The 26991-nt window shown below is 39.5% G+C and overlaps 2 protein-coding genes across 3 annotated transcripts; one reads left to right on the forward strand and one right to left on the reverse strand.

The window, feature by feature from the left end:
* Positions 1–7931: 7931 nt before the first annotated feature.
* LOC137236964 (protein FAM114A2) lies at positions 7932–11456 on the forward strand. Of its 2 annotated transcripts, XM_067760069.1 has the most exons (4): positions 7932–8162; positions 8214–8731; positions 10447–10814; positions 10877–11456. In XM_067760069.1, exons 1-4 carry the CDS (start codon positions 8015–8017, stop codon positions 11298–11300), a joined length of 1458 nt encoding a protein of 485 aa, XP_067616170.1. In that variant the 5' UTR covers positions 7932–8014; the 3' UTR covers positions 11301–11456. The 2 variants fall into 2 exon arrangements, with proteins under 2 accessions (XP_067616170.1, XP_067616163.1); XM_067760062.1 differs by having other exon boundaries at positions 7932–8731.
* A 5179-nt stretch (positions 11457–16635) lies between these two features.
* On the reverse strand, positions 16636–26382 carry hyx (cell division cycle 73 hyrax). Its single transcript, XM_067760080.1, has 8 exons — positions 26139–26382; positions 25956–26061; positions 25223–25895; positions 25056–25166; positions 24772–24992; positions 17326–17488; positions 17113–17254; positions 16636–17051 (listed from the first exon to the last, which is right to left on the reverse strand). Exons 1-8 carry the CDS (start codon positions 26267–26269, stop codon positions 17015–17017), a joined length of 1584 nt encoding a protein of 527 aa, XP_067616181.1. The 5' UTR covers positions 26270–26382; the 3' UTR covers positions 16636–17014.
* Positions 26383–26991: the final 609 nt, after the last annotated feature.

Consider the following 26991-nt stretch of genomic DNA (forward strand, 5'->3'; position numbering starts at 1 on the left):
ACTCAGGTAGGGGTCCTATTGTGTCAATTACTAGTATATCAAATGGTTTACAAGGAGTTGGTGTTAAAACAAGTTTTTCTTTTGTTTTAGGTTTAACCTTGTTTAACAGACAATCCTTACAATTTTTGATATATTTCGATATATCGCGAGTCATGTTCTTCCAATAAAATTTTGTTCGCAATTTTGCGTAAAGTCTTTTCATTCCGCAATGTCCACCGGAAATGGGATCATTATGGTATATTTTCATAAGTTTTAATTTGGTATCTTCATCTGTTACTGTCTCCACTGGATCTGTTAATATAATTTCTAATGATTTTAAAATTTTATTTCCAATATTTTTGAAATTTGTAATAGTGTAATGTTCGAACATAATATCGTTTTTAGGCCATTCAATCTGCTTAATTTTGCGTTTGCCGGCTTCTGATTCAAGCCTCGAAAATAATTTCTCTAAAGTCATTATTTCGTTAACAAGCTCAAAACTAAGTAACTCGAGTTTCTTATGTTTAATATGCGCAAAAATTCTTAAATTTGTTGTTTTATTATTTTTATCGTCCGTAATTGCAGATTTTATTCGTGGGACTTTTTTCGAAAAATTATATGAAAATTTGTCGTAGACATGTAAAGTAAGTTGCTTTTCGTCGGTTTTGTCTGTTTTTCTGTGTAAATGTTTGTCGTTTGCCTTTTTTGTCATGGCTCTTGTCTGTACTGCCAAAATTTGTTTATTAGCTTCTTTAATCTCATCGATTGTTATGCGCGATAGTGCATCAGCACAAACGTTTGATTTACCTTTTATATATACAATAGTAAAGTTATATTCAGATAGTTCCAGTCTTATTCTTGAAAGTTTTGAAGATGGGTCTTTCATATTGCATAAGTATACTAGAGGTCTATGGTCTGATTTTACAATGAAATGGGTACCATACACATATGGTCGAAATTGCTTGATAGCAAAGTAAATAGCTAAAAGCTCTAATTCTATAATGGGTTTTTTCTGTTCGGCTTTATTAAATGCTTTAGAAGCGAAACAAATTGGTAAATCACTACCTTGTTGTTCTTGACTCAGAATAGCGCCACATCCAGTTGTGGAAGCATCAACTGTAATAATGAATTGTTTAGTAAAATCTGGATATTGAAGTAATTTTGGTGAAAGTAACGCTGCTTTCAAAGATAAAAATGCTCTTTCGCACTCAACATCCCATACAAATTCAACTCTTTTTCTGCTTAATCGATTTAAAGGCGCTGCCAGAGACGCAAAATTAGGTATAAACCGTCTGTAATAGTTTGCAAACGCGACAAATCGTCGTACCGCGTCTTTGTCAGTCGGTTTTGTATATTTTTTAATTGCGTTTATCTTAGAGTCGTCTGGCAACAAACCTTTGGCTGAACATTTATGACCTAAAAATGTAACTTCTGGTCGTAAAAAGTTGCATTTATTTGGGTTAAGTTTGAGGTTAAAAGATCTACAAGTATCGAAGACTTTTGAAAGATTTTTAATGTGGTGTGCTTCGCTACACCCTATGACGATAATATCGTCGACGTACAAAAATGCGAAATTGGGTGGTATACGCGAAAAAGCTATGGTCATCATTCGTGAGAATGAGTTAGGTGCTATATTTAAGCCGAATGGAAGCACTTTCCATCTAAATGCGCCACGATCAGTGCTGAATGACGTAATGTCACGAGAGTCAGGATGCAAGGGGATTTGATGAAATCCTGAAAAAAGATCTAATGTGGAAAAATATTTTGCTCTACCGAGATTGTCTAAAATATCGTCAACTCTAGCTAGTGGAAATTTATCAGCAATGAGTTTTTTGTTTACTGCGCGAAAATCTACGCACATACGATATGCTTTTTGACCATTTGTATCTTTCTTTGGGACTACAATCAAAGGACTATTGTAATTCGAATAACTAGGTTCAATCAAATCGTTGCCTAATAATTTATTTACTTGGCGATTTATTTCTTCGCGTTGAGAGTATGGCAATCTATAGTTTTTAACATATACCGGATCGTTGTCTGTCAATCTTAGTTTTTGCTCGTAAAAGTTATTTAAAGTCATCTTGTCCGTGTCAAGAGCGAAAATGTCGGCATAATCTATGCAAAGGTCAATTAATTTACTATGAGCATGTTGAGGTATTTGATTTTTTTAAATCGAAGTTAGTTTTTTCGTACGTTTGTCTTCTGTTTCTGTCTTGTTAATTGTGTAAACATTATAGTTCGAAAGTTTTTCTGTCCTAATAATTTTTCTTTTCACATACTTTATATCATCTGTGGTATTTATGACTTTAATTATTGGGTTACTGGAAGTAACAATGCACCTGGCTGTGAAAACACCTTTTTCGATTTCTTGCGAGTCCACGAAAAGTGGCTCGGGTGAATTTCCTAAATCAAAAAGTCTGAATATTTCGCATCTTGGTGGAATGATACAACTGTCGCTTTCTGTTCCGTGCAGGATTGGTATCGCAACTTTTTCATTACCTACCCAAAAGGAAATACTATTTCTTTCATAATTAATAATGCATTTGTTAATTTTCAGAAAATCTTTACCCAGTATGCCATCGGATGGAATATTAAAGTCTTCATTTACTACATGTAAAGTATGTTTAATAGAAAAGTTTGAAAAATTCAAATTTGCGGTAATTTTACCTAAAATAGAAACTGAATTAGAAGTGACACCGGTAATGTTAATAATGTCGTTCGTATTTAATGAAATATTTCTGTCTAGACATGATACTTTTATTAAGGAAATGTCGGCTTGAGTGTCTACTAGGAAAGAACAAAATTTTTGTGACTCGTTTAGTTGTAATTCTATAAAATCAGAGTAATTTAAATTTAAACAATAGATGGCTATTGGTGAGGGAAGTTCGCTTACTCGCTTAATTCGTCCTCCCTCAGTGTTCGCTCCTGAGGGGCACTGGCGTTTAAAGCGCGAACGTTTGCGTTTCGACCTCTACCATTGGCTGATCTCGAATTGTTGTTTCTATTGTTACTATTGTTTGGATTAGAGTTGGTATTTGGACGCGCATTATTATTGTGATTATTTTGATATCTATTTCCGTGATAATTCCTGTATCTTTGATTATTATTACCGTTATAATTACTGTTGTGTGAAAATGAACTGTTATTATTTCTATAACCAGTATAGCCGCGGTTTGGGTAAAAACCTCGATAACTACCACGTTAATTTCTAAATGTGTTGTTACCACGTGATCGAAAAGCTAAAACCTGCCGTTCTGTTACTTCATTGTTTTTTTCTACAATTAATTTTGCTACTACGTCTTTCGAATCAGTAAATGCCGTTGAGGCTAAAATGGTTTTAACTAAATTGGATTTTGCGTTTAAACGACACACGTTAACAGTTTGTTCGACTGCCATGTCATGAGCTTTCGTTTGAGTGATCCCTTCAATAATAAGAGACCGCTCAAGTGAGTCAGCTAAATCTTCAACTTTTTTGGCAAAATCTGTATAATTGTTACCGCTAACGTGCAACGCTGCAATTCTCCCTGCTACAACTTTCGAGTTGTCTGGTTTGATCCTATTACGTAGAGCTGTTTTAATTTCGTTAACTGAAGCTACTTGTGTTGGTATTGCTTCACGAGCTTTACCCTCTAATTTTGATTTCAAGAACGCTATAAAAGTATTGGTTAAATCTGCAGTAGCGAATTGTTCGAGTAATTCAATTTTGTCTATAAAAGAATCAAGTGCTAGTGGATCACCACTGTAGTTTTCTCTAATGGAATTAGCACATGTGTTAATAAAAATTCTCTTATCCTCTGGAGTTGCCATGATTTGATCGTTAAGATCTGGAGCTGAATTAGCAGAAGATGAGGCCACGTTTGTACTAATTGGATCGTTAAGATCTGGGTTTTCGTTAGAGGAAGGATTAACTAAGTTTGCACTATTTGGGTCGTTAGGATTTTGTTTTAAAGTAGAAGAAGTTAAAATTTCACTATTTGAATCGTTAAGATTTGAAGCTAAATTAGAAGTTGAATTTTTAATGGAAGAATTTTCGAAGCCTGGAAAATCTGTTGATAAAGAGAATCTATTTTCCTGGTTTGTGACTTTTTCGGTCGAAGATGAAGCTAAACTTTCGTAGCTTGAGCCTGATTTATCTGAATCGGATTCTGAATCTGAAGTTGTTTGCACTTGTCTACCACTTCTAAGGTTGTACATATGAAATTACTAAAGCACTTGCTTGAATGTTGAATTTATATTCGAAGTTAAATTGTTGAGGAAAAAGAGCGAAGAAAAAAAAAATTAAGGAAATATTTAACAATTTAGTAGAGGAATTAATTGAAACTGCAGTGAATTTTTATGAAAGATCTATGAAAGTAATTGATTTTAAAATGGCTCAAAATTATGTATATGAATAGGTCAAAATCTTAAAATGTACTCACGGACGCACCGCTTTATTAAAAAAAAAATCTCAATTTGGTTTTTCACGGAACCACCGCATGTAATAAAAAAAAATTTGGTTTTTAACGGAACCACCGCATGCACCGAAAAACTGATTGGTTTTTCCGAAAACCACTTATGTATTGTCAAAAAAATCCAAAATTTATATTGAATGAGAAGTTAATTTAATTGGAAAACGGGGACACCAAATTTAATATAAAATTTTAATTTTTAATATACATACATATATAATTTTAGCGAAAAAGTACCCGTAGGCAAAAGAATGTTTAATACATATATGTATACTTATTTTTGTCACTGCTGCTGCTGCGCTGACAGACCTGAATCGCTGCTGGTGTTGTTGTTGCTACTGGTGTGTGTCTTCGTGTGTTAAAGTTGGTGGTGGTGGAGAATTTTGTATGTTGTTGGGTGCCGTTACCTTCGCCGTTATGCGTGGCGTGGTGCGAGTGCCGTTATGAAAATTTATGAAATTGTGCGTTGAATTTTCATTATTAAATTGTATATTAATTTTGTTGAATTTTTCTTTTGTTAAATTTTTATCAGTGGAATTGTTTTTGCGGTTAATTAATTTAATGTAGAAAATTTGTATTGTCGTTTTTAAATATGATTTGTAAAATTGAATCGTAGAATTGTTTAAATTTGTACTAGAAGAACATATTTTAGGTTTGTTATATTTTATTTTAAGAAATTATATCGTAGTTTTGTAGAGTTTAGATAGAAAATTATGTAGGAAATTATATCGTACTTTAGTAGAATTTTATTGTAGAAAATTGCATATTGAGGTTTTATTGAGTTTTAATTAGGAAATTGCACGGTAGTTTATTAAAAATGTATTTAGAAAATTATGTGTTAAAAATTAGTTGAATTCCATTTAGAAAAATATATCGTAGATTAGTGAAATTTTATTTTAGAAAATTTTAGGTTGAATTTTAATTAGAAAATTGTGTTGTAGTTTATTGAAAATTTATTTAGAAGAAATTTAGTTGAATTTATTTAGAAAATTAAGCCGTAGGTTAGAATTTTAGTTAGCAATTTAAGCATTGAAATTTATTTGAAAATTGAATTTTTAATTTTGCACGTTTATCGCACCACACACACACTTTTGCCTTCTGTCCACTTGAAAAAATTTCTCACTCACCACTTACTAGACGTCCGGTTCGTTCCGATGCCAAAATAAAATGCCAAGACCGGGCTCCAGCCTCACGGTCGCCATGTTGAGTACGGCTTCGGTAGCCGCACGAAACTCACCCTCGATTGCCTCCACACTATTCTTGGAGGGCGCCGCCTCCATGTAGTCGCCATTGATGCCGTATTACCTACGATCGCGTGGCGGTCTCCTACGCCAGATACGGTGCCGCATTAAAAAGTCGACTACACTTTTTAATCAAAATTTAAAATACTTTTTATTAAAGAATAAATCACGTACAAACTTGAGCACGTCTTGCTCGTCAAGTTGCTGGAAAAATTATGATGGCGGTGAAACATGAAAAATGCCGATGTCACTCTTGCATGTCGTTTTTCATGTTTCACCCCACATATATCTTACTCTCTCTTACACGCTATATTTCAATGCTCATGGCATATTGTGTTGTGTTGTATTCATTTTATTTGTAACATTCACAATTAAATATTATTGTGAGCAACAATGTTGCAATGATACCAGATGATTATTAAAAAGTTAAATTGGGGGATTTTAACCTTACAGCAGGTGTTCCTATCGGCATCCGTATTTGGAAACAGATCTCCGCCAAGAAGACTTGATCTCCCTTGATGCCCGCAATTGGTGTCAGTTATGTTGAAGCCAGGATAGCGAGGCTGACTTGCGCAACTGCAGTGCCAAAATCTCCTAGGCGGCTAAGCGCCAATTGTTGGTGATGTTAAAGCTCTTCATATTTCTCCTTTTCTTCATAGCCACTATCAAGGATGACCACTATCATAATGACGTATAGTAATACTTCATGGTTTTTAAAAAAATCGAGCTTTTTGAAAATTTAAAGGTAAAAGTCTAGTTGACGGGTCGACTGTTAATACGCTACCAAAAATATCGAGAAAGGTGTGAAACGACGCGTCTTGACATCAGTATTAATAAGCCGAAGGCGGAAAATAAAAATGTTAACTCGTTCAAAAGATATTAACGAAAAACCGAAAAAAGACCCGCGGGTTCCTCCGAAACCGTGGCTGGGATCCATAGTATATTTGCGCAGAACACCTTTCTGCCATTGTGAATGATAACTAAGTGTGATATCTTATCTGTCAAATGCCTGACAGGATGTTCAATATGGCTACTTTTTAGCGTTTAGACAGGGCGGTCCTATCTTCAGCGGGTGATAGAAAGAGATACAGAATGAGACAGCGATAGTCAAATACAAATCAGGTGATCCAATCACTTTGGAATTTTGACGTCTATGCAGAAGATATTACACTTAGTTATCATTCACAATGCTTTCTGCGTTGGCGGCCTTCGGCCGCGCTTATAAAAAATAACCCTGGGCTACGCCATGCCAAGTCCTGGTGTGTGGTATCAAAGAGAATAAATATAATAAGAGCCGTCACTCGTTATTTTTTAGGCATTTACTCGATGTAAAATATGAGGTAGTCGCTACTTTCTTTTTGGGCAAGATGTTTATAAATGTCTTCCATACATTTTCATGGGGTATTTTGTTTATTTTTCCGACTGTATTTAATTAATTTTTTAATTCTCTTTCCAAAAAACACGTTTGCTGCCGCCACGGTGATGCACAATTTATTTTGTGGGTACAACACAACAACACCCACATGAAAATCGCCAAATTCAAATGCAAATATCTCCGGACAGAGATAAAATTTTTTTTTCCGCCTTCGGATTATTGTTCTCGAGATTAATACGCGTCTTTTGACATCTCTCACGATATATTTCGTAGCGTATTAGCAGTCGACCCCTCGAATAGGCTATTACCAATTTAAACACTATTGGTCTGTGAAATGCCCCAATAAAGCTAAATTTATAAAAAATTACAACAAATATATTTTCTGCACGTTTTTATCAATAAATATGAAAAAGACACAGTTGCTGAAAGATTATCAAAACCAAAGAGGATAAATATAATAAGAGCCATCACTCGGTATTTTTTAGGCATTTACTCGATGTAAACTGTGAGGTAGTCGCTACTTTTGTTTTATGAGGGACATTTTTGAATTGCCTTCCATTTATCCATGCGGTGTTGTCACTTTATGCAAACGTGTTTTTTGGAAAGAGAATTAAATAATTAATTAAATACAGTCGGAAAAATAAACACAAATACCCCATGAAAATGTATGGAAGACGTTTATAAACATCTCGCCCAAAAAGAAAGTAGCGACTACCTCATAGTTTACATCGAGTAAATGCCTAAAAAATAACGAGTGACTGCTCATATTATATTTATCCTCTTTGTCAAAACTTCGAAGGCTAAAAAAATCGAACAATTCTAAAGAGAAAATCGATTCTTCATTTCTTAAAAAAAGATCGATTCAATCGATTAAAAATCGAATCGAAATCTAGCTCTAATACTTAAACGGCATCCGAACCTCGGAGACATCTAAATATTATTGTGCGCAGCCTTTCAATAGCAAAATAAAAATGTCTACTAAATTGGACGCAAAAATTATAAGCGATTCAACAGGCGACGAAAACGATTGGGAAGAGGATGACCAGTGGGATGATTGGGGTGACGCGGAAGATAAATTCGAGAATGTACCTGAAACAAAACCACCAGAATCACATAGAAGTAAGGATGATAAACTTCCTATTAATATTAATACTACGACAACTCTTAAAGAACAAGATTCGAGTGTTAGGGTTTATAGCAACAATGAAGAAATAGAGCAACAAAATATGTTACCAACGCAAACAGCTGGGTGGGGTGGTCTTTTCAGTGGTGTAGTTTCTTCAGTGCTTACCACAGCTTCGGATCTATCTACGACCGTGAGTCAAGGACTTAATCAAGTTATTGGTGTACCCGATCCAGAAGAGCTTGTGCGAATGCAAGCAGCTGAGAGTGCAATGACGGGCAAAAATGTAAAAAGAACCACAGATGTAAACAAACAGGAAAAGGAGGGTCCAATCATGCATCAACAAATACAAAGTGTGCAGCAAGAACCAGATGGGACACCCGTTTTTGGATTGAACATTGTTAGTGGAGTAACATCGATTGGAACAAAAGTGTTAAACACGGGCTTGGATACGCTCGAAGGCATTGGAAAGAAAACGATGCATATATTACAAGAAAATGATCCTCTTCTGATGAATAAAAGGAAATTATTGGGACTAGATGCTGACAGACCCAACTTAAGTGAGGTTTGTGTTATGCGATATATGAATATTATATATGTCTACATTTAAGGGGGAATTATAATGAGGACGAAATTTCTTATAACCCATTTGTTAAAATTATTTCTTTAAGATAACTTTAGATTGAGGCCGAGCTTCTCTTCCAATTCCCGCCGTGCTCCTTTTAATTTCCCCTACAAATTAGCGTGGCGGGACCTACATGTTGTATGCAGACTGCGAGTGGCAGCTGAAACGCAGATGCACTTTCACTGAAATTATTTACATGACAGAAATATACTCGGGAGTGTTTGCCTAATTACTGCTGAGAGGCAAACCCGCTTAAAAAAAAACTTCTAAATAAAAAAACTCAAATTTGTAGGTATTGCTTAGATCGGGACTTAAACCTAGGAACCCAGGTGGAGAATGCTACCATCTAACCATGGCGCCCATTAATTAATTATAAATACCGTCTAATACCGGATAAGCACGATTAAAAAGTTTAGCGGATTTTTTAGGAAATTAACAATTTTAACCGAAAGAATTTGCCCATGATGACGTTTTTGCTTTGTTTTGTACCTTTAAAACTTTATTGTGTTTTTATAGGAAACTACATATATCAAAGTCATTTTTGTGTGGTCCTTATTAACACCAGTTTAACCTAACCTTGCATCAATAACAATAAATAAATAAAAGGCGCGAAATACTTGCGAGGAGATTTAGCCCGAACTTCTTTGCCAATTTGGGTCATGCTCCTTTTTTATTTTTCCAACAAATTGGCGGCACTGTACCTGCATGTTTTATGCAGACTCCAAACGGCATCTGACCGGGTGAATTCTTCTGAATGAAAAAAAAAAAATGTTTTTTAAAGACTTTTATATTGTTTTTGTCTGACCTTGAATCTAGAACCTTGTACGACCGCCAATCAATAAGCAATAAGCATGTCAACACTTGGTGGAAGATAACCAAAATAGGGGAAGAGACTGCAGGGTTTGGTAAGCTAAAGTAACCCCAGCGGGTAAGGGGGTCAGAATATACCCGCGGTAGGTATGCCTGTCGTAAGAGGCGACTAAAATACCAGATTCAAGGGGTGTGTAGCGCAACCCTTCAGGTTGCCAGCGCAATATATAGCTTCTCCAAATCCAATTGTCAACCTCACCTATCCGCGGCGAATCCTGTTTCACTAACAGACGAGGCTCTGGCGACCCCAAGCTCCTCATGGATCTTGGGGGTGGGGAGGGAGGGGATGGCCTGAAGGTTTAATGTGGCCACATAAATCGTTCCCGAGATGGTCGGGCTAGCACCTTATTGGTGCTGTGGTACCGGAGCGTACCGGATCTGCATCCGGCAAAGGACCATCACATCGATAACACTCCCCAAAGCCTTCGGGGAGCAACCTTATCGCTACAACAACAACAACAACATAAGCTAAAGTATACCGTAAAGTCACTAACAAATCCAACAAAACAACCAAGTCGTTCTGCTTACTTATTTTACCTCAAATCATGGGTTAGCCACTAATTAACATCGCATTATGTTGACATACTCAAAAAGGGTCCAGATGCTTAGAAAGAAGTCAGTGGAATACAAAGACACACACTAAACTACTAATTTCATTTTTATTTGTATTTTTTTCAAGCCACCCTGAACCATAGTTCGAAACAAACAAAAATCTAAATCGGTCAATCCGTTCTTAATTTGTATAGATATTATATCACATGAATAAATATTGTCAAATTTTTTAGGTCCTGAAGGAGGCCAAAAAGGATGCGGATAACTTGGAGAATACACTAAAAGAATTAAAACTTGAAAAATCACGAGAAATGTTACGTTTTGATTTGCTTTTCGAAAATCATTGCGGCCTGGTGCACCTCGAAGCATTGGAAATATTATCACATGAATCATCACTGAAATTGCAAAAACTGAAGGATGCGGTTAGTGGTAAAGCCCTTACTGAACTACAGGAAACAATTGATGAAGTAAAAGAGCTAATGGAGTTAGAGGACTTAGAAGGCGAAAGTGACGGTAACTACGATGTTAAGGAATTGAATGCACGACTCATGGGGGCCATTGAGGATGTAGATTTACATATAAATTTCGACGATATAGCTAAGTAACTTAAATAATTACTAAATTTCATAAAGAATTTTTTTAACAAAATCTTCATTTTTATAGCCACTGGACAATAGCTTTACAATGGCTTAACGAAACACAAGCGGCGACATTGACCGATACAAATGAAATCGTACAGGAGTCGTTTGCTCGTGGCATTACAACGTTAGCCGAAGCGTGTGCATTACAAATAAATAAATTACATAAAATTGCGGAATTGTTTCTCGTGAAAGATCATCATAGTACTGCGAATGAAGTCGATTGTATTGTTCAACTGTGCAAACAATTTATTGCACACTTGAATGGTTTGACAAATCGTTTTGCCACAGCGCTAACTTCTATTAAAATGGATGCACAGAATGCGACGGAAGATGATTTAGTGAAGGCTCGTGTAAGCATGCTTTTTGCTGAAATGTTAAATGCAACACAATATATAGAAAAGGCATTTAAGCTGTTTTTACCGATTTTACAAATAGGAGCGGTTTAAAGTGCAAGAATCACTTGAAAAGAGGATTGATTAAAGTTAAAATAAATATTTGGTATTTTTACGTTAAAAATGTAATTTGTTTTCTTTAATTTTGTATGAACTCGGTTTGAATAATAAATCCTATAGCTTGGAATAAAGAATAAATTCAACACAACACCTACAAATTAAAGAATAGTTGATGGGTTCATTTCGAGAAGGTCTACACAAATTCTACATATCAACGAAACAGATTTTTCTTTGTTAAAAAGATAGATAGATAATTAATTGAGGATCGCACTGCGACCATTGGTCTATTGTGCCCTCATCTGCTTCACAACACCTCATCCAAGCCGACATCTCTGATGAACCCTAGCAGTTCACCTGGCTTGAGGGATTTAATGTGAGAATGCTCTGGCCATCGTGACCCCATAACTTAGCCCTGCGTCTTGACATTGCGTCACACTGCAGGAGCATATGACCCGCCGTCTATGCTGATCGATCACAGAATAGGCATGTGTTGTTCGATAGTATGCCCAGCTTCTGCATGTGGCTGTTCAGTCTACAGTGTCCTGTAAGAAGAGCTGTTAGAATTCTTAGGTTATTTTTCGAGAGGCCTATAAATGCCCTGTATCAAGTTGTGCAGTAACCCCCTAACAGTAGCTTAGATTGTCTCAGGCCTGGCATATTACGCCAGTGTTCTTCCCTTTTTTCCTTTTCTTCTGCTAATAGATGCCCCTTATTTCCTGCGGGCCTACTGGCAGGAATGGCTCAGGACCTATAGGTCGTATCGTTGCTGCTTCTCTGGCAAGGCTGTCCGCCTGCTCGTTTCCCTCGACTCCCCTGTAGCCAGGAACCCAGGCCAACAGTGGTTCATTGTGTGCTCCTAGGTGATTCAGCTTTTCCACGCACTCAATTAGTGCTGATTTTATTTCAAATGCCGAGATGGTCTTGAGGGCGGCCTGGCTGTCACTGAGTATGGCAATTTTCTCATTGTAGTATTCCCGCTGAAGGTTCAGGTCCGCGCACTGGCTTATGGCGAATACCTCCGCTTGAAAGATGCTCGGGTATGCTCCCAGGGGTATTGATATCTTGGCTCTGGGTCCAACGACTCCAGATCCAATCCCCTCTGGGGTCTTCGAGCCATCGGTATACCATACTATACTGTTTAGCTGCTGAATGCTCTCAATTCTGTTTTCTTCCCACGTACCCTTGTCTCCCAGTTCTACTTTATATCTTTTCTCATATACTATCTGCCTGAGGATGTCATCCCAACTAGGGGGTGGGGGAGAGTGCCGATATCGCAAGGAAGGTTTAATGTGGTCATATTACTCGTTCCCGAAATGGTCGGGCTAGTACCTTAATGGTGCTTTGTTACCGGAACGTGCAGGTTCTATATCCGGCAAAGGACCATCAACATCGATAACACTCTCCAAAACCTTCGGGGAGTGTCTTTATCGTTAATACAACAACAAATTGTATATTTTAGTTTATAACGGTGGCGAGATTTAGCGTATCGCTTTTTAATTTTTCCTACATATCTGCGGGTCGGAACCTATGTACATCTTTATGCCAACTCCGAACGGCAGCTGCATGGCAGATGAATTTTCACTGAGAAGCTTTTCATTACAGAGTAACACTAAGGGTGCTTGCAAACCACTGGACCCCGCTTAGGAACCCGTTTTTCAGGATTTTTGATATTGCTTTAGCAAGGGTTTTACCCAGGACGTGCGCGTTACCACCACACCCACGGCGGTCACATAAGTTACAATTTCTTTTATTCAAGCAATTTTTCGTGGGTTAAGTGTGGGACTTATTTTGGAGACAACAGTCGGACAAATTCTGTAACTAGATTCGAAAGAAAATGCGATTCGAAAGATGTTAAATTACATGCATTTTTTTTCAAATTCGATATAAATCGAATTGCAGATTAAGGCCCAATATATTGTACGAATTTACTTGCACTTTCCCTTATTTGCAATCTTCTACTAAGGTCGAATCACTAAACTGTTGTATAAATAACTCCAATATTGAATAATGGAAAAATGGCCTTTATTAAAGTACTTCACAATAACACTTATACTTTGCAACTAGCTTGCTTAATAACCAAACTGATAGCTTAAATGAAACTCTATATTGCCCGACAGATTGCGTGCTTAATCAAAAACTGATTATAGCGCCTCTACCGCTGGTGCTTTTATACTCTGTGATTTCCTCATGGCATCTTCTAGGCGCTTCCAGAATTTACTTAGTTACCGCCATATAATTACAACTACAGATGCACGTATATAGCTTCTCATATGCGTGTATTTGTGAGCGAACTTCAACAATTACAATTGCATACTTTTGGGAGCATCTCAGATAAGATATCTGCATGTGTTTGTGCATCTTTTCTCTGCTGCGTGTACGTACATATGTGTAGACATAATGTTTTATTCGTTTATGTAGATACAAGTGCCCGCTTTATTGTTGTTGTGACTTCATTTACTTAGCACCAGACTAGGGATGTGAGTATCACTTAGTGTCACTCATATTCGTCAAACTGCCCTCCACCTAAGTCTGATCGTTCCGATCAGACAAATCTCTCGATCTAAACGCTGCCAGCCTTTCCAAATGAACCACTTTCATTTTGGTTCGTGGTTTGCTAATGGTTTGTATGCGGTACACTACATCGTTGATCCGTTTTACAACTTTGTATGGGCCTTCGCAATTACACTGCAATTTCGGGGACAAACCCTTTTTGTTGTTGTTGTTGTTGTTGTAGCGATTAGGTTACTCCCCGAAGGCTTTGGGGAGTGTTATCGATGTGATGGTCCTTTGTCGGATACAGATCCGATACGCTCCGGTAACACAGCACCATTAAGGTGCTGGCCCGACCATCTCGGGAACGATTTATATGGCCACATTGAACCTTCAGGCCATCCCTCCCTCCCCACCCCCAAGTTCCATGAGGAGCTTGGGGTCGCCAGAGCCTCGTCTGTTAGTGAAACGGGATTCGCCGCTCGAAGGTGAGGTTGACAATTGGGTTGGAGAAGCTATATATTGCGCTACAAACCCTTTTTCGTTGTGGGTTGTATAACAGCACCAAATCTCCTTCCTGAAACCCTTCCGAATTAATTGCTTTATCGTACCTCGCTTTCATCTTGTCACTCATAATTTTTGATCGTTGCCTTACCAGATCGTGTATCTCTCTCAGCTCTTCTTCCAAAACACCAGTGGATTTCTTGACATTTCTCTCCGCATTGGCATCTATCCCAAACTTCAAATCAGCTGGCAGTTGAAGGTCATTGCTAAAAATTACCTTTGCGGGAGTTTGGCCCGTTGTCTCATGCACTGCCAATCGGTAAGCCATTAAGAATAATGATATATGTGTATCCCACTCCTTATGGTACTTGTCTAATACTTTCCTTAAATGCTCCTCCAATGTTCTATTGAATCGTTCCACCATACCATCGGACTGAGGATGTAATGCAGTTGTCCGTGTTTTTCTAATTCCCAATGATTGACACATTTCCCGGAACACAGCTGATTCGAAATTCCTGCCTTGGTCAGAATGTAACTCCATTGGTGCACCATACCTTGCAACCCAATTGTTTATAAACACTTCTGCTACTGTTTCCGCTTCTTGATTTGGGATTGGGTATACTTCTGGCCATTTGCTGAAGTAATCCATAACCACCAGTACATACTTGTTTCCGCAGTTGCTAGTAGGAAATGGACCTGCAATATCCATGGCGATCCTTGCACCCCAGCGGGTTAGGGGGTCAGACTAAAATACCAGATTCAAGGGGCTATGTAGCGAAACCCTTCAGGTTGCCAGCGCAATATATAGCTTTTCCAAACCCAATTGTCAACCTCACCTATCCGTGGCGAATCCTGTTTCACTAACAGACGAGGCTCTGGCCACTCTAAGCTCTCATGGAACTTGGGGTTGGGGAGGGAGGGGTTGGCCTGAAGGTTTAATGTGGCCACATAAATCGTTCCCTAGATGATCGGGCTAGCACCTTAATGGTGCTGTGGTACCGGAGCGTGCCGGATCTGTATCCGGCAAAGGACCATCACATCGATAACACTCCCCAAAGCCTTCGGGGAGCAACCTTATCGCTACAACAACAACATCCTTTCAAATGGCGCACCTGAGTTATATTGCTTCATCTGGCCATGACTTCGCGTTTTGCGCCCTTTCACTCTGCTGCAAACCTCGCAGTTCGCAATCCACTCAGTGACCGACTGACGTCAACCAACCCAATAGAATTTCTGTTTACTCTTCTCGAGCGTCTTCGTGATTCCAAGATGACCTCCGCTTGGACCATTATGCAGCTCGCTGAGCACGTCAGGAATCCTCTTTTTGGGAACAACTATCAGTTTCTACTCGCATTGACCATCCTCACTCTCCCATACTCGATGCAAGCAACCGGATATCAATTCTAAACTGTTCCACTGTGCCCAATATGACTTCGCAATGGGACTCTCTGCTGACATCTCCTCTCTATTTGGTTTTTCCTTTCGTTCGAGCCCTTGCATAACATGTGACAGATCTGTATCTTTTAGCTGACACTTCCTTAGTCGTTCCTTGTCCCATTCATCCGCACACGTTATAGTCATTAGCCGGACATCTATAATGTTCTTTAGCCTCGGCCTTTGAACATTGCATCGCCAGTTACCGCCATATAATTATAACTACAGATGCACGTATATAGGTTCTCATATGCGTGTATTTGTGAGCGACACTTCAACAATTACAATTGCATACTTTTGGGAGCATCTCAGATAAGATATCTGCATGTGTTTGTGCATCTCTTCTCTGCTCTTCTTTCTATATTTTTCAGAACTTCGTGTTTCTTGAATTTCTTAAATATGGTGACACTTTTAAGATATCAATTCAGGTGGTGGGAGAATCTGTAGTCAATATCAACATTTTTCTCATTATTAGGATTTCCTAACTGGAAACGGTAAAAAATTGCCTCACATGCCACATTCGCGATGCACTAAAGTTTTGGCTGTTTATTGGCGAGGCAAACTACTTAAATGAAAATACAAAATACTATGAGTCGGCACACCTTCATGTCGATGATTGCCCGGCGAACTCCATTCTAAATGCCTAACTACCCGAAATTCGCAGTTGAGTAATCTCCACAGGGAGACGCGTGCCACTCTGGCACAACTTCGATCTATGACATCAACCATCTTCTCAATTGCAATGTTGGGGCAAAGCACGCCTACAACAACAACAACAACAACAGCAGCATGTATTTTTAGGAAGCAGAGCTTTTTGCTCCTGTGGTGGAAAGATTGCCTCCTAATAATAAAAAGACTTTTTTATAAAAAAACTATTGATGACGTATTAATATTATAGTCCTTGTTAAAACAAATTCATATATTCTTGGTTCCGTGTTTTATACATTATAGAAGGACAAAACATTGGTTTATTGATTTGCAAAAGAGAATTTCTTTGCCAATGTATAGTACTTAATGAGAATACAGTTATACAAGTATGCTAAGGAGCGGATATTTACCGACCGATTGCGTTTCATTTTCGAGGTTATTTTTTTAAATATTTTTTTTTTTATGTTTTATAAATAACTACTAATAACTAATGCAAATGTTTGCTTCATTTTTTTTAAGATAAAAAAAAAGCAAGTATCCGACATTCGTAATACAATATAAAATTGCATTTTTGTTGTAACAGGAATCCATAGCTAGTTTGTTTTCCTACTATACAGCATAATAAATTCTCTTCAAAATCTAAGATCTGGCTTATTTTTAGCCATATATCTGCAATATGAAATAATAATTAATTGTTGCATTCAGTGAATTTTATTTCCGCTGTACTCACTTATCCAATGTCTCCCAGAATGTCATTAACACTGCACGATCTAAATGTCTTTTGTTTTGTGAAAGATTTAGTACCGTAACTGACCATTTTGCCACGTTAGCATCCAGTTTTAACTCGCTAAACCGCAAATGGAAAGCACAAACTAGGAAATGGAGGAAACAAGAAAATGTTAAAATAATTGATTTAATGATATATTAGTTTTAATTAAGTTACTTTTGGCGAAAATTTCGACGGGATTACCATCCCATGGCCAGCCTTTAAATTGCCATGCGGGACCCATTACAAATACTGCTACGACACGCTGCCAATCTTGAGCAGAAAGCTTTTGTGGATTATCAATGATGCGATAGGGCACAGTTTGATTATTTCGTTTGCGCTGGAAATTGAAGAAAGTTTTTTGATTATTATCCATATATGTAATACTGCTATATTGCTAATAGAAAATGCTCGAAATTCGAAATCAAAACAAGACAGCCTATGAAATCGAGCGATAACCGCACAAAGGGCTTAACCGACATTATTTTTGATTTTTTGTTTTTGATGGAAACTGAAAGGCCATTACCATATGCACCAGCTCCAAAAAAATTTAAGTCCTACGAAATACCGATACGAAGTTATAGATAAGCCAATTTGTGTCAAGTGCACAAAACACTTTGTTTAAATTTTTTTGTGCTCGCAATGTGTAGGTTAAGCCTTTTTTCCGAGAAAATTTTGTAATTTTAATACAAAGTTTTTACATTTTGGTATGCATGTTTCGTAATTTTCGTGTTTTTAATTTAAATATGGACTTCTTGCAAACACAGATGATTATTTTTTAGATTAAGATTTCTCTTAATAAGGATTATAATGAATATAGCCAGATGATTGATGCAGATTTCAAATAAAGTATTCTTCAGAGGAAATAGTTGAAGAAGATACTTGTGTTGGGCGCTTCCCAAGGCAGTCGGTTCTATGTACCGGAGCGACTCGGGATTTTTCCCGACCAAGGACTGTCATTTCAGTGTGACCCCATTTAATTTGTTTCGTCCCTCCCACAAATTGTCATCCTCCCAGCAGCTCCTTACAGCAGGACTGCTCCATATTCTCTTACTCCGTGAAGATATCGAATCCAATCCGGGTGCGTCTCCTGACCCCGGTCCTGAGAAATGGTTTTGCTGCATCTGCCGGAAAGGAATCTTTTTAGGACGGTCATACTCTGTTCAGTATGTCTCGTGCAAGGGATGGTTGCATCGGACAGGTTGTTCTGGGCTTCATCCCAAAACCCGACGTCCACGTAACTTTTATAAATCTTTTGTGGCTCCTTGCTGTTCACGCCCAAGGGCGTCCCGTAGTCTACGCCTAAGCGCCCACCCCCCCCACTACCTTCCAGCAGCACCGCTGCTCAGCAAGCCACAACAAGTACCCGCTGCTGCTCGCGCCCCACGGCGCCAACAACTCAAACAGCTGATACCACTCATAACTTCTACCTTCGTAGTAGAGTTGGTAGCAATGCTGAACATCAGCCCCTGCCCCCGTCTTCTCCCCCTCTTTTTCGGCAGCAATCGTGCAGGTCAGGGAAACAGACTCTTAGTCCCTGCCTCCGTTTGCACCGTCTGCCAGCACAGAATATATAGGTTTGCGACATCCGCCCAATGCAGCTCCTGCCTTGGGTGGTGCCACTTTCCTAGATGTTCTGGTCTCCGCGACGGCAACCCCCGACGGGTTTCATCGCGCCATGTTGCCAGGTCGCAAACCCAAATCAACCAGGTACCCCAATGCTTGCCCAAGGACGTCCAGTCCCAGGGCCACAACAGCAATTGCGTCCTGGCCTTCCACAACCCAGGCGTAGTCACCCGTCACTTACCCCCAGAGTGACGGCGTCTCCCCTTATGCACTTCAGAATTCTGCAATTAAACTGTTATGGACTAACTGGGAAGATTACGGAGATAGTCGATTTCATGAAGCGGTACAACATCCGCATTGCTGCGATTCAAGAGACTAAACTCACAGCAAGATCTGCATTGCAGACCTGCTCTGGGTATAATGTCCACAGGAAAGACCGCGAGAGCGGAAATGGAACCGGTCTCGTGTTTATCATACACCACTCAGTGCAATATTATATATTTGATCCTGGCATCGACCGCAGGGACAATGTCTTAGAACGTCAAGGCCTATCTGTCCGGTCAGGCGATGCAAACCTAGAAATCATCAACATCTACATCCCACCTGCCACCTGTTGCCCCAGTGGATACCGCCCTAATATCAGGGCCTTACTCACTGCCAACAATCGCATTATCTTAGGCGATTTCAATGCCCATCATGATCTATGGCATTCAAACTTGCGGGCGGACAGTAGGGGTGAGATGTTGGCGGATCAAATAGAAGAAAAGGCGTTCTGCACAATAAACGGAGACGCCCCCACACGTATGGTAGGAAGCTGTCACAGCTCGCCAGATATCTCAATCGTGAGCGCAGAACTCGTAAACTGCGTCAACTGGCAGCCGATGGTAACATTGGCATCCGACCACCTGCCCATACTTATTTCGCTCGAGCGTACCTCCGACTTCATCGTCACTGAAAAACGCACTTTCATAAACTTCAAAAAAGGAAAGTGGGAAGAATATAAATCCTTTACAGACAACCGCTTTGCTGCCCTCCCTATCCCGACTGATGCCCGCCAAGGGGAGCGTGCCTTCCGTAAGGTCATTAAATCCGCCTCGGCACATTTCATTCCCGCCGGGAGAATTCCCGAAATCCGGCCCCACTTCCCGGCGGAGGCCGCAAACTTAGCGAGAGAACGTGACCTTATAAGACAGCTTGATCCAGGCGACCCCCAAATAAGGGATATAAACCAACGCATCAGATTGCTTGTGGATGAACACAAGCGGGCGAAATGGGAAGAGCACCTAAGAGGTTGTAACCTCTCTACCAGTGTGGGTAAACTTTGGTCCACCGTAAAGTCCCTATCGAATCCGACTAAGCACAAAGACAAAGTTTCCATCGCCTTTGGCGACAAAGTGCGGTCGGACGCGAAAAAATGCGCGAGCGCTTTCTGCCGACAATATTTAATGCATCCTACGGTCGACAAAGATAGACGGAGAGCCAATAGACACGCACATAAACACAAATTCAGCGCGTCACCAATCACCATCACCGCTAAAGAGGTTGAGGACGCCATTGATCGTGCTAAACCATCCAAAGCAGTGGGCCCAGACGGCATAGCCATGCCGATGCTTAAAAGCCTAGGGAAAGAGGGCTTCAAATATTTAGCGCATGTCTTCAACCTGTCTCTTTCCACCTTTGTCATACCCGAGAAACGGAAAATGGCCAAGGTGGTCCCGCTACTAAAGCCTGGGAAATCCGCTAACATAGGTGAGTCGTATCGCCCGATATCTCTCCTATCGCCAGAGGCAAAGACGCTTGAAGCCATTTTGCTCCCTTATTTCCAAGCAAATTTGCGGCTAGCCCCCCATCAGCATGACTTCAGAAAACTCCATAGCACTACCACCGCGCTAAATGCCATTAGCACCCAGATAAATTGCGGTTTAAATCAATACCCCCACCATAGAACAGTACTCGTAGCGCTAGACGTATCAAAAGCTTTTGATACGGTCAACCATGGCTCGTTACTGCAAAACCTGGAAGGGTCTACCCTTCCCCCATGTCTTAAAAGGTGGAGCGCAAATTATCTGGGTGGTCGGCAGGCATCGGTGCAATTTAGAAACGAAACATCAAAACCAAGGAGAAATAAACAAGGGGTGCCACACGGTGGTGTCCTATCCCCACTTTTGTTTAATTTCTACATATCTAAGCTACCTTCACCACCGGAAGGAGTTACAATCGTTTCCTACGCCGATGACTGCACAATAATGGTCACAGGCCCAGGCCCAAAGATCGATGCGCTATGCAATGAAATAAACGGCTACCTCCCTGATTTCTCCAGTTTTTTCGCCTCGCGAAACCTGGCATTATCACCGACTAAATCTTCCGCGACCTTATTTACAACATGGACGTCCCAAATGTCGACCATTTTGAACATCCACGTCGATGCCACTACACTACCGACTGTCCTACACCCCAAAATCTTGGGTGTGACGTTTGATCAGGATCTACATTTTGGTGAGCACGCAGCCGCAATTGTTCCGAGACTTCAGAGCCGTAACAAAATCCTCAAATCCCTCGCTGGCAGTACCTGGGGAAAAGATAAAGAAACGCTCATGACTACATACAAAGCAATTAGCCAGCCGATTACGTGCTACGCGTCACCCATATGGTCGCCAAGCCTAAAAATCACCCACTGGAAGAAACTACAGGCCTGCCAAAATACTGCTCTCAAAATCGCCACGGGCTGTCTTCTTATGTCCCCAGAACATCACCTGCATAATGAGGCGAGAATACTCCCCATCAGGGAGAGAAATGAGATGCTGACCAAACAGTTCCTGTTGAATACCCAGAAACCTGGGCATCCCAACAGACATCTGATTGATGAACCAGCACCGCCTAGGGGCTTAAGGAGTCATCTCCGTAAGCATTTTGAGGAAATGCGGCACCTGAGAACCCAGCCGTATGAAGTGAAAAAACACAAGCAGGTCCTTGGTGAACTCCATCAACAGGCGTCGGACCTTTATGCCGGGAATTGCCCGGTGAATCCAGTACTTAAAGAAAATTATCCAAAACTCGCGGAAGAGGAACGCATACTCCCCAGGGAAACGCGTGTCACTCTTGCTCAACTTCGTTCTGGATACTGTAACAGGTTAAACTCTTACCTATCCAGAATCAACCCCGACATACAAAATGTATGCTCCGCTTGCAATGTGTCCCAACATGACACCAACCATCTCTTCAATTGTAATGTGGAACCAACGCCTCTAACACCCCTTTCCTTATGGTCCACCCCTGTTGAAACGGCAAGTTTCCTTGGACTCCCGTTAGAGGATATTGATGACAATTTGTGATCGGTCGCAGCTATTAGGTGGGGCGAGCATTGCTACAACAACAACATACTTGTGTTGGGAAACGAGGTAGGAGGATCCCGAAACCACTACCCAAAAGACTTCTACGAAAGTAGGGACGTTCTACTTCACTTTATACAGGAGCTTACAGAGAATTTCATCGTTGTTATTATGATTTGAAATCACTTTGTGATAAAAATATAATTCCCGAAATTTTCCACAGAGAGTACCTCAACTTAAAACACAACTCTTTTATCACAGATACATTACCAGTTATTGATGTAGACGACGGCAATGTGAAATGAATAGATTGTACCTTAGTTATATAGTTTTTATTTAGAAAAACTTAGTTTAGTTGTAAATTTATATATATTATATTTGCTAATCAGTCTGCATCTTTAAATATGAATTTCGTCTTGAAATCTGAATAAAAACATTGATCTGCATCACCAACCACTGTTTTTATTATTTTCAAATGTGTATTTTTTTTAGTTTAGTTTTGGCTTAACCGACACTTTCAAGTAATGAAGTCTTTTTTTTGGAACGCAAAAAGGGCGTAAGCGACAAATGCGCCATTATTATTAAAGAAATGCAAAAAAAATCCCACATTAGTATACATCAACTATATAGTCTTATATACACACCAACTTTCACGTTACTATCTAAGGTAATCGCAATATAAATACAAAAAAAGCGTCTACTGAACAATTTTGTTTATGCCGGTTAAGCCCTTTCTGCGGTTATGGCTGGAAATGTTTGCGATTGTAGCAGCATAAGTGTGACAAGAAAAAATTTAAATTTGTGTACATTCGATTATTGAATACAAAAACAAAAACATTTAAACAGAAATATATCGGCACTCTGATGTTTGGGAATGTACCTAGCTTTTTGTAGCAATATAGGAGTATTACATATATGTTATTAGCAATAAGATGGCCGTAAATGGATGAGCACTCCGGCCAATGGCTTTCTTGATATAAGATCCAATAGATGCTACAACTCACAAATTATTATCAATATCCTCTAACGGGAGTCCAAGGAAACTTGCAGTTTCAACATGGGTGGAACAGAGTGTGAGGGGTATTAGAGGCGCTGGTTCCACATTGCAATTAAAGAAATGGTTGGTGTCATTTGGGGACACATTGCAAGCAGGACATACATTATGTATATCTGGGTTGATTCTGGATAGATGAGAGTTTAACCTGTATCAGTATCCAGATCGAAGTGTGGTAGAGTGACGCGTGTCTGCCTAGGGAGAATGCGGATATCACTGAGGACCAGTTTCTTTTTTTCTTCTACATACGACTATGTTCTCAGGTGCCGTATTTTCTCATAATGCTTGCGGAAATTACTTCTTGAGCCCTGGGAGATGGGGTGGAGAGTACTCGCGCCTCCCTGTGTAGGTGGTGTCCTGGAATCAAGCTCAAGGCCTAACAATAATTTTTTGTATCCTTATTATTGTTATGATTTTTTTTTGAAATGAAAAAATGTTCAAGTTAGAATAGAAGAAAGAACAAACTTAGACAACTGCCAAAGCCCGTTGTATAGATCCATTTCGAGAACTGCTAAATTCTTTCATCGGCAACGTTTACCCATTCAGCTATTTAACAATTCAGCTATCACAGCGGTTGTTTGTCTTCGCTATTTCTTCTTCTATACTGTTCCTTGCCAATGTCAACAATGGACTTGTTTCATGGCAATGATGCCATAGTCTCATTTAAGAAAAAAATCATAACAATAATAATGATAATAAAGTTATTGTCAGGCATTGAGCTCGATTCGAACAGGCGATCTTAATTCTCAATTTATTTTATCTCGGTGAGGCTATCAAAGTATGTTCGGCTCAAAAAATGTGAGCGGCTCTCCTTCTTTATCCTGACTTCCTGACTACTTCCGCAACAGGATTGGTTGGTTTTTTTTTTTTTTGTTAAGGTTCTTGATGTAATCAAATATGTGGTGCAGCGGATTTTTTGTCGAAGTAAAATAATGGCATGATATAAAGCCTAGACGTTTTGATGCTTGCACCCGACTGTCATGGGAACGGCGGAAAACTTGAGAGTTTCCTATTATTAATGGGCCATAGGCAGCTTTTAACACAAATAAGATCTCACCCAAGTGTTCGGGGAGTGCCATTACAGTGCGAAAGCTGTCCCAGATAAATATAAGAATCGTTCCGAGTCATATATTAATGATGGTTCGATTGGTTCGTATGTCCCTTGATTTCATGAATGGTGTTAATGCAATCAACAACGGGTAATCTTAAAAAATGTTCAGCCTCGCTTACTCCTAACTGAATCAGAGGCTTTTACCAACAAAGACTATTTTGAATTCATCGATGTGACCAAAACAAGTTAACTGGCTGCGCAAGAGAGATTGATTTTGCCACAGATTTTCATGATTGTTGTTTTAGCCATAAAGACACTCCCCGAAAGGTTTGGGGAGCGTTAACCGATGTTCTGGTAACAAGCACCATTAAGGTTCAAGCCCGACTAATTCGGGAACTATTTAGTATGACCATATTAAACCTTATAGGCCATCCCTCCCTGCCATGAAAGGGTTGCGTAACACAGCCATTATGAATCATTTCGGTATTTTAGCCACCTCTTACGAGAAGCATACCTGCCGCGGGTATTTTCCAATCCCCCTAACCCGCTGGCGGTAGTGCACCTCAATCCTTAGGGAACACAACATAATCTTAGCTGGTTCAATTTCTTTAAGGATTACTCACCTGCAACAACACTTCGTTATCTCTTGTACTACCTGCACGCTTCTTTTCATCTGTCGAAATGTATTTTAAATCTTGTAAAATGTCCTTGGCGTTATACATAGTTATGAGGCTGGTATTGGCGGAAGGTATTATAATAATTGGCGTGCGTGAAATACGCTTCTGTGCCGATGGCACAGCTTGCCTTGCTTGAGCAGTTGGCAACATTTCTTTGGGTCGGCCAGCTATAATACAATTTATTTTAGAATGTTTCAGAAATTATGTCATAGTAAAGTTTTCAAACATACGTATCTGTGGTGTCATATTCGCTTTGCGTTGTGCCTGTGATCCCTCAGTCACCGATTTCAATGACATACCATGATAGGTACCCAATGTATCGATTTTGAAGCCCTCGGTTTCTGTAAATATGATATAAGTTATAATGCTAAAACAGGTAAAAATTACAAAGCTTCACCTTCTTTCTGTCTATTGAAACGCTCCTGATCGTAACGATTGTACTGTGTAAGCTGTGGTTGCGGTTTTACAATACGTGGCGGCTCTGGCATTTTAATAGCCTGTTGAACTGCTGGCCTATTTCGCCCTTCCTCACGAGCTTTTATGCCCTGCAATATGGCAAATATATTTTTGGCAAACATTTTACCTGCACTTTGCAATATTGTTGTACGTGTACGCCATTGTCGTTCACGACTAATTATATGTTTTGTTGAATCTACATCATAATCAAGAATTGCACGTAAATCAGTTGCCATAGCATCCTCATTATCGGTGCGCTTGATTGTGGTACGTTTGTTAGCTAGACGTTTGGCTTTAATTGCAGCTATTTTCTCAACAGACATTGTTTCCGATAGCGATTTAATATTATCAATATTGACGGTGGTCTCCTTTTTGTTAACATCCCAACGTGCTGCCAATTGTTCACGCACCTTCTGCACTTGAGTTTCTTCGAATCGCGCCTTCTTGACAAGTGTATCACCACCTGGCAAATCTCCATCTGCAGGCCGTTTCACTTGTGTAGGGATTTCAAGTGGAGCACTTTTATCTATGCTGGCACATGTTGACGTCTCACCATTGAGATATGCCAGCAACTCTTTCCGATCGGGACGATTTACAGCCGGTATGTCTTCCGCCTGTGGGAAAATTAGCCAATCAAATTCATATTGACTTAATAAAAAAAAATCATTACTTACAGCACATTGGCGCACATATACAGAATGCTGTAACATAACATTTTTCAGCAAATATAGTAAACATTCCAACGTGTAATATTCGCGTGGCGCTCCTTTCTTGCCAGACCTGTTTAAATAAAATTACTTGCTTAAAATGAACTTCTTGGTTTTAGAAATCAAGAGATGCTACGTTGGCTTGCTTACCCATATTTTAAGTAGTTTGTTTTCACATTTTTCGGCCACGAAAATTCACCGAATATTATTTGACTGTCACGTTCTATTATTTCTTTTTTGTTTATGTTGTACTGGCGTAACAAACTCAGTGGATCCGCCATTATTTATTTTTTTAACGAGCTTTGCTACGCTCTGTTTCTTATCAAAAATCCTTTATTTTTTGGGTAATATTAAATTTTTTAACTTTTTGCAACGAAAACGAATTGACTGACGTCTGTCAAAGAAAGAGTAGCCAAGTTAGCGTCGAACGTGTCTGCACTGAACATCAGTGTTACCAGGAAAAGAATTTCCTTGGGCTAGAACCTAAAAGGGCTAGAAAGAGCTAAATTCGTTCAAGACATTCCAAAAACCGTTGCAAAAGGAACTAAAAGTATATGTATATTTATCAATGTAAGTTTTAATATTTATTTCAAATCAAACTTAAACAAAGTTAGGTAATAGTCTAGTTGAGGGGTCGACTGCTAATACGCTACCAAAAATATCGAGTGAGGTGTCAAAAGACGCGTAATAATCTCGAGAACAACAATCCGAAGGCGGAAAAGAAAAATTTTATCTCTGTCCGGAGATATTTGCAGTGGAAGTTGGCGATTTCCATGTGGTTGTTGTTGTGTTCATACCCACAAAAATAATTGTGCATCACCGTGGCGGTAGCCGCCAACGCAGAAAGGTGTGCTGCGCAAAAATACTATGGATCCGACCCCTGGTTTCGGAGGTACCCGCGGGTCTTTTTCGGGTTTCCGTTAATATCTTTTGAACGCGTTAAAATTTTTATTTTTCGCCTTCGGTTATTAATACTGATGTCAAGACGCGTCGTCTGACACCT

This window comes from Eurosta solidaginis, chromosome 1 (assembly GCF_040869045.1).
Source record: "Eurosta solidaginis isolate ZX-2024a chromosome 1, ASM4086904v1, whole genome shotgun sequence".
Classification (NCBI taxonomy): domain Eukaryota; kingdom Metazoa; phylum Arthropoda; class Insecta; order Diptera; family Tephritidae; genus Eurosta; species Eurosta solidaginis.